The sequence below is a fragment of the Oculina patagonica genome, chromosome 14 (assembly GCF_052425735.1).
Source record: "Oculina patagonica isolate OP01 chromosome 14, crgOcupat, whole genome shotgun sequence".
In the NCBI taxonomy this organism is placed as follows: domain Eukaryota; kingdom Metazoa; phylum Cnidaria; class Anthozoa; order Scleractinia; family Oculinidae; genus Oculina; species Oculina patagonica.
In genome coordinates this window covers 6,243,633-6,251,737 of record NC_135771.1, presented here as the reverse complement: position 1 = coordinate 6,251,737, position 8,105 = coordinate 6,243,633, and the positions used below count along the sequence as shown (strand labels likewise).

The 8,105-nt window shown below is 38.6% G+C and overlaps 1 protein-coding gene and 1 long non-coding RNA gene across 2 annotated transcripts in view; one reads left to right on the top strand and one right to left on the bottom strand.

The window, feature by feature from the left end:
* Nucleotides 1-648: 648 nt before the first annotated feature.
* LOC144638781 (uncharacterized) lies at nt 649-3,436 on the bottom strand. The gene is made up of 2 exons (XR_013568007.1): nt 3,337-3,436; nt 649-1,089 (listed from the first exon to the last, which is right to left on the bottom strand). It is a non-coding gene; the product is annotated as an uncharacterized LOC144638781 (long non-coding RNA).
* Nucleotides 3,437-7,117: 3,681 nt separating this feature from the next.
* Nucleotides 7,118-8,105, top strand: part of LOC144639088 (uncharacterized) — a 3,032-nt gene continuing 2,044 nt past the window's right edge. The window contains exon 1 of the mRNA XM_078498346.1: nt 7,118-7,166. Coding sequence (XP_078354472.1) covers nt 7,118-7,166 — 49 coding nt within the window. The remainder of the gene's footprint in view (nt 7,167-8,105) is intronic.

The window sequence follows — 8,105 nt, the reverse complement described above, 5'->3', positions numbered from 1 at the left end:
TAAGAGAAACAGCAAGCAAGAATTAGCTGCGTGCTTATAGCCAATCAAAATCAAGCTGGTGACACCAATGTATAATAATAGTACTTATTAAATGCACAATCACAATAAATGAAATATTAAAAGGAGAAAATCTCCCGGCTATACGTGCTTACTGCTTGTTTTGGAGGGGCCATAACAATTACCGGTATTTCACTACTAGAGGGTTTGTACGGGTCCTGGAAAACCTGGAAAGTCCTGGAATTTTATTGCGGCACTTTCCAGGACTGGAAAGTCTTGGGAAAAGACAACTGGTTCTGGAAAGTGCTGGAAAAGTGTTAAACTCAAGTTAATAACACCAGAATTCACAGAACTAACATAAAGAATGTATGGCAGACAGTAAGGAGAAATGTAATGCTGAGAACTTATTGGGAGTGAAAGGAAAGTTAAGGATTTCTGAGCCAGAATGTTATGGTAACAGGGTATCGGAAGTCTTGACTCACACCAGAAAGTCTCCCAATGCCCAATTAAAATAAACTAACTGATGCTTCAATATGCAAACATTGTTATTCTCTATGAAAAACACAAATGATTATAAATAATTTAAAGAAACTATTGCCATGCTGGTGTACTGAATTATATTATTTTTTTTAAATAACAGTTTCAACCACATTTTCCAGAAAACAGTGTATGTTTATTTGTATGTACACTTATAATGCATTTATCAGCAAATTCTTGCATGCATGTTTGTGTTATTTGCTACCCAGTTAGTCCTGACACTTAAACAACAAGTTTCAATTTACAAATGGTTCCTTTCTTAAGATACAAGATCTGGGTACATGTATGAGATCAAATAACATACACATACACATCTATGCTTATTACATGTATTACTCAAAGCCCAAATAAAAATGCACTCTGCAATACTTCTTCTGGGGTTATTTGCCAGACAGCTTGCAAAATGGTTCAATGTTTGACAGTTAATTTACTCCAGATGCAAATGACCAATATTTTTTGGGAACAAAATTATGTGAATAATCTGCCTTCTACCATGTTGATGCCATTGGTTGTGGATTTTGAAGATATGACATCACAACAGCTGAGACTGATAGTCTGAAAACAAAAATGAGAATGGCTTCATGCATCTAGCATTATGTACCATTACATGTTATTTGTAGATACCTTTTATATTCTTTTCACTTCTTTTCAACATAATGTCTACAATATCTGTTAGCACTGGTTCTGTTAGCACTGGTTCAATGCACTGAATGTTATAATCCCACAAAAAGCAATTCAATTAATTTGATTTACGGGTAACCATTAATTAACATTAAGTCTACAATTGAGATGTACAAACTGTGAGAGGTGCCAGGTGGGGGGAAATACTCCTAAGCACCAGATTGGTGGGCCACTTGGCAGACTAAACCTATTTTACATGGTATGCTACTCACAAGCAAAAGCTTGTCTATGAACTTTGTTGGTCTCATAGAAATGTTAAGACTTATATACATACCGTCAGGGTTGGAAATTAGCGCTCGCCCGCTCGCCCAGGCGAGTGTGAAAACTGTCGGGCGAGTACAAATCACGGATCACTCGCCCGGTTTGGCGAGTACGATTTTCATATCCAGAATATAGTATTCAAAATAAGCGAAACTTTTACTTCCCACTTTAAAATAATCTACGCTGTCCACAAGCCGATAGCTTACCAACATTTTGAAATCTCAAACAAAGCTGTGTTCGCGTTCGTAAACAGACAAAAATGGCTTCCGTTTGGTGCATGTTACATGACGGACGTACTTGTACAAAGTAATACCTCTGGTCAAAAATTCACTGACTCATCCTCCGAGCCGCGAAATGGGCGAAACGCAGCAAGATGGCCATTTCTCGCCTCTTTTCCTGTACAATTTCGCTTGCAAACAACGAGAATTTGGAAATACGTATCGAATAAAACTGCGTTTCAACTTTTGAAGTAAGTGTGCGCGTGTTTGTATTGTGGAGTAAGGTCTATATTTGGCAATTTTTCACTGAAGAAATAGATTGCAGTCTGTTTTGCGATCGACCACCAAAGTGCACAGTGAGCAGTGATTAAAAATTGAAGTTGTATATTTTATTATTCGTAGGGGGAGGGGGCCTAAATTTTTCTTTTTTAATGGAAGAAGACTGGGCGAGTGAAAATTGATCTGGGCGAGTGCAATTTGAAGGTCACTCGCCCGGATGGCGAGTGCTCCGAAATTTTAGTTTCCAACCCTGTACCGTAATGATTCGATTTAGCGCCCGGGGCGCTTATTTACTTTTGGCACCTCGAGGGAGGGCGCTTATTCGAGACAGGGCGCTTATTCGGGACAGGGCGCTTATTTAATTTTTTGAGAAACGACCAAATGTATTTAACAATAACAGAAACTGTAACAGATAGAAATTGTTAAAAGTTCAGTTACTTTTAAAATAATTGTTCATTTTAGCAGTAAATATATTCATGAACTGTACGGTGAACGGTCAGGAGTTTATTTAGTTGAGGTCAATGACTTCAGTAGGGGCAGTTATCCACAATAGGAGCACTTATTAAAATAGGTGTGCTTATAGGAATGGGGGCGCTAATTAGAATGGGGGCGCTTATTGGAATAGGGGCGCTTATTTACAAAAACACATTCGAAGGGGGGCGCTTATTCGGAAGGGGGGGGTTATTGAAAGGAGGGCGCTAAATCGAAAATCATTACGGTACATGTATATATTAAAATTAGTAGTATAAATATTAAAAAAGACCAAATTAATGAAATTGCATGAATGGGAAAAGTATCCCATGCAAGGTGCAACCCTAAAATCTAATAAAAAGAACACCTTTCAACCAAGATTAAATCCACAGCTTATTTTTGGTATTTAAAGGAACATGTACATGTACTAAGATGCATGCAGAAAATAGAACCAAGTTCTATTCCCTGCGATCGTTGCGATCGAAACCTATCCCATAATATTGATAATCGATCCCATCATTCAACACCATTCAACACTTCTGCGATCGTCTGCGATCTTTTGCGATTATATGGAAACAGTTCGCTCTGCGATCGTTGCGATCACACGGTTCAGTAAATTTCTGCGATTTTGTGATCGTCTTCGATCCGATGCGATCGTCTGCAATCATATGGAAACCAGGCTTTAGGGAAGGTATTCAAATAATAATAATAATTATTGCTGACCAGTCATCATTACAAAATCTTTGTCTTCAAAGGGCTTTGCCTTTGTGAGTGTTTTGAATAATAACTATTCTGCCTGTGATGAAGACCTTTGCCCAAGGTACATGTAATAAAAATAAACTAATTCTGCCCCCTAGACTATACACTGTAAATCAATTTTTGCTATACTCACAGAAAACTACTGAACATCTGTTTGGTATCTTCTGATGAGCGGGAGTTGGAAAAGGTAATAAATGAACAATAGACTGCTGCCCATGCTGCCCATTTGAGCTGAAAATAAAACAAATATGTACAGCATGTAATAATAATATTTATCATCCATTTAGGAATATTAAATTATTTTAATCTTTCTCACTGTAAGATAACAGACTAAAACTTACAATATTGGGAATTACTGTATATAGCCTGTGATGTGGTTCTAGATGAATGTTTGTTTCACTTACAGTTGGCAGAATTAGGACATGATTACATAAGCCGGGCTGGCCGGTTAGCCGGGTTGGCTCTGTTTGCCGACATGACTTCGAGCCCAGTATTATAAATGTATGAGCTGAGTCACCTTGGGATGGACTAGATTGGACATGAACGACAGGTTAAATTTAGCACGAATGATTTTGGCATGAAGAATGAGTCAGATGATGTTGATGACCTTTTCCAGCAGTTTGGTGTTTTATTTTCTACACTTGTGCAGCTAGATATATGTAAGCTGCTTTGCCTCAACATCCTATTTAGAAAGAAGAATACTGATTTTTGTGGTCGCCAGTGTGCTCGGAAGAGACATTTTTGCAGTTTTCAGTGAACTGCGAACTCTGAAATTCAAAATCAAACTAAGGATTGCGTTTTTTGCTGCCGTCAATCATTATTTTGGCGAAAGCCAACAAACTATGAAAAATGGAAACAAACAAAATGGATCAAAATCTACCAATCACAACTGATGGACATGAATTTTTGACCTGGTTGAAGTGAATTCAGGGCTCAAAATTAAAAAAAAATCCTTAAGTCGCCATTTGGCAACTACTGTACAGTGCTAAAAACTAGTCGCCAAAAGGAAATTTCTAGTCGCCAGCTTGTAAAATCAATAGGGACTAGTTCAAAAGTGCTAAAATCATTTGTAGGAATTTAATCCAAAAAAGGACTGAAAAACAAAGCAATCTTACCACAAGGTTTAAAACAAACACATTTTATAAGATTCTGTGGCCACTAACTTTGTAGCTGAGGAAAAGAACTGGAAGAAACCTCAAAGAAATCAAACATGGCGAATAGCCACGCATTACAAGAGACACATCCCATAGGCATACATGACGTACTCAAGGTTTGCAAAGCATTCTAGAGCCAGTTTTCGGATGCGAAAGGAATCGTTTTGGGCAAAGCAAAAGGATGGATTGGGGCAATACAACTTCTTTTCTTATTTTGAATGTTTTAGAAGCAGAGATCTACCAAAATACATAGTTTTCTAGAAGGAAAAAATGGTCGTTATTCATTGTCAACACAGAGAAATGTAGTCGCCATTTTGGCGACTAAACCAGAAATTTTAGTTGCCAAGGACGAAATATTAGTCGCATTGGTGACCGTATTTGTCGCAATTTTGAGCCCTGGAACTTCTGTTTTCTGAGAGGTCCGTTAATATGATTGACAGCAGCAAAAAGTGTGAACCGTTGATCAAGGATTGAATTTTTAGAGTTCACATATCAGTGAAAAGCCCAATAAATGCTGGCCCAGTGAATGTGATTACATGGAAAATCCAGGTATAGAAGGGAATATCCATGGCTAACAAGGGTGGCCTAGTTGTCATCTACTCACAAAGTTGATTTTTGTTGCATTCAATAGACGTGTCAAGATCTTGGCAAAACCAAGCCAGTCTGGCTAACTGGACCAGCATGGCTTGTGTAATCAGGCCCGTAAACCATTTTCTGGTTTGAAAGGTGAAACAGAGAGACTACCTATGATTACTGTTAAAGCTGCCTGGGAGGTTTTCTTACAGCTGTAAATAGGAGAAAGAAAATTATGCACAGCACAACCAGACTTTTTTGTGATCATGCTGATGCAGTACATGTAAACATATTTTTCAAATAGAAACATATACCCTTGGTTGAATTCATTACTAATGTGGGGAGCTAAAGTACTAATTTGAACCTTTAGTGTTGACTTGATGACATCAAAAATTACTTGTCTTTTTCAGTTACATATTTTTGTGTAACTGAGACATCGAGTCACTTTAAAGTGTAAGAGACACATTGCTTTATATCTTTATACGCTTAAGAAAAGGGACACAGTATTTGATGCTACCACACTGAACGTGTACGTGATAAAAATGCATGGTGGTTAAAGCTGATTTCCAGTCCGTACTGCACAGACTCAGGGTTTGTTTTCGTTTTTGTTTTGAATTCGTTGAAACGTTACACTTCGGTGACAGCATACATGAGGTTTTTTAGTCCGCCATTACAGTTCGTCTCCTTAAAGAATTTCCGATGAGCTGAAACGTCGGTTTGAAATAGCGTCAAGGTTCCTCTACTCGTTGTTATTCGTTCTGCAAGGATATCTGGCGTTAATAATGAAGAAAAAGGTAAGTTTGTCGCGGAATTTTTAGTTTTGCTTGTAAACATTCCTTCGTGTTGGGCTCCCATAAACATTGCAGCCGAGATTGCGCAGTACGGACTGGAATTCATCTTTAAGTAATGATCCGTGTAAGAACGATAGTGTTCTGCGGCAACGCAGCAGGAGCACGTCCGGTCTATAAATTATTAAAATACGGCTACGTGATTGGCTGAAACACAAAAAATAGTGTTAAATAGGCCAAAAATAATGATTTAGTGTACTTTTGATACTTATGATCCAAACATGGAATATACTTATTGTTCTTTCTGTCACGAAATTTTCGTCACGATCCTATGTGGGGAACCATGGTAACAGCAGAAGAGCATGTGCTGGACCTGTAGCCGCCATCTTGGATTTGATTAGTTCGCGTCCATTTCTTCGCCGCAGTTTGGCATACCGTATTTACTCGAATAAGCGCCGCGGCGCTTATTAAATTTTTCGCGCTCAAGTGCGGCACTTATTTGAGGGCGGCGCTTATTTGAGGACGGCACTTATTTTAAATTTGGACGTCTTTTCATTGTCAGTATTCGTCTCTTGTTGAGGAGAAAATTGGCACTAGCTGTCCTGGCAAAGTTCGCAGCCTTCAAAACATTTACAGAACTACGTACTTTAAGAATGTTGGATAGAAAAACTAAAGGTCAAGCTGTAAAACAATCACTTTGAACTGCAAAACATCGCTTTTGATAGAAAGAAATGTCCAAGTTTGTTTTAGAGTTGCTTTATAGTGCCGTTTTAAATTTAACGGAATTCCTCGAATAAGCACTGCATCGGGACTGCGGCGCTTATTCGGGGGCGGCGCTTATTAACTTTTTTGTCCCGAATGCGGCGCTTATTTGAGGGCGGCGCTTATTCGGGGGCGGCGCTTATTCGAGTAAATACGGTATTCGTTCAAATTTCCTTGACTTTTCGTAGTCCGTGAGCAGTTCTGGTGGAGGATGCCTTTTGCATCAGTGTACTGACATATTTTTCATTCTCATCATGGTTTTGGCGATCCCGAAGTCGTCGTTCATGCTGCGAAAGCGTGCGATTGCAAATTCAATGTTTTATATGTTCAATCAAGGGCAATGTAATGGACACACGATGATCGGAAGTGAAACCTTTATGTACCGCATGCACACATTTTTGGATTTAGAGGTTCGACTTGTTTCTACATCTATCGAACAACTGCACAGGTCAGTAAATTTTGTTTTTATTTTGCGGGATCATCACAGTATAAACCAAATCGGGCTAAAGCCACAGCGTGATATGAGATTTCTAATGCACAGAAAATTGTTACTCGTCTGAATAATTTTAGTGTTGCTTCAAAATAAAACTTGAAAAAAAGATATTTGTTGTGTATCTTCTGTGTTTATTGAGTGGGGATGGCCGATGCGTTGAGTATAGTTACGCTTGGAATTGCGGACGCGAAGGGTCAGCTATGCGGTCTCGTGTTGATTTTTTTTCGGAACTTTTCACATAGCCATTCTTGTTATTTTAAGCTTAACGTTTTAGCATCGGGAAGAATGTTCGAAGATTAAGATTAAAACCATTTAAAAAGCTTGTAAAGTAACTGCTAGATAATGGACTACATTTACAAACTACGTAGTCAAAATTTCACAGTGTTTGTCGGTGTGGTTCTGTGTCAAACCAGATCCAAAATAGATGCCGCGAAATTGAGCAAAACAATGAAGCAGGCGCGTAGCTGAAGTTTTTGTAAGGGTGTTCGTATTGACAGGAATATTTATTAAGGGGGGTTATTTAATACGAGCGCCGAAGGCGCGAACCTCTAGGGGGATCTGGGGGCATGTCTCCCCAGAATATTTTGAATCTAGAGGCCCGGAAATGCTATTTTCAGCATTGTGTACGTCAATATTTCAAACTCGATGGAGTGTAAAATAACAGGTATTTTTAGTCATAACAACAATATTTCCGGCGTTTTGTTAACTTGATACATTCATACATACATACCGGCTTAGTACACTAAACGTTTTACAAAAGCTTGATGTGTGCTGCAAAGGTTAAGCCCCCACCCCGGCTCCACCTTCAATGTACTAAAAGCGGCGCCAAATCGTCAATATGCACTAAATACACCATAGTTAGTACTAACTATGAATGCACGTATCACCTGGGTCCCCCGAAATTGTAATCCCCGCATTTTGTTTATTGATACTCCATTTATCAAATCCCGGACGCCTGTTAAGGAAATACTTTTTCAGCAATGGGATTATTTTGACTACATATAATACTAGGGCACTAAGATCCATTCTCCTAACAATTTAATACTTTCCCGATACTTTTAGCGTTTTCGTGCAGGGTAATTTAAAAGCTGCAACTCTCAAAGTTTGTTTTCCATTCCCCCACTATTTGCTA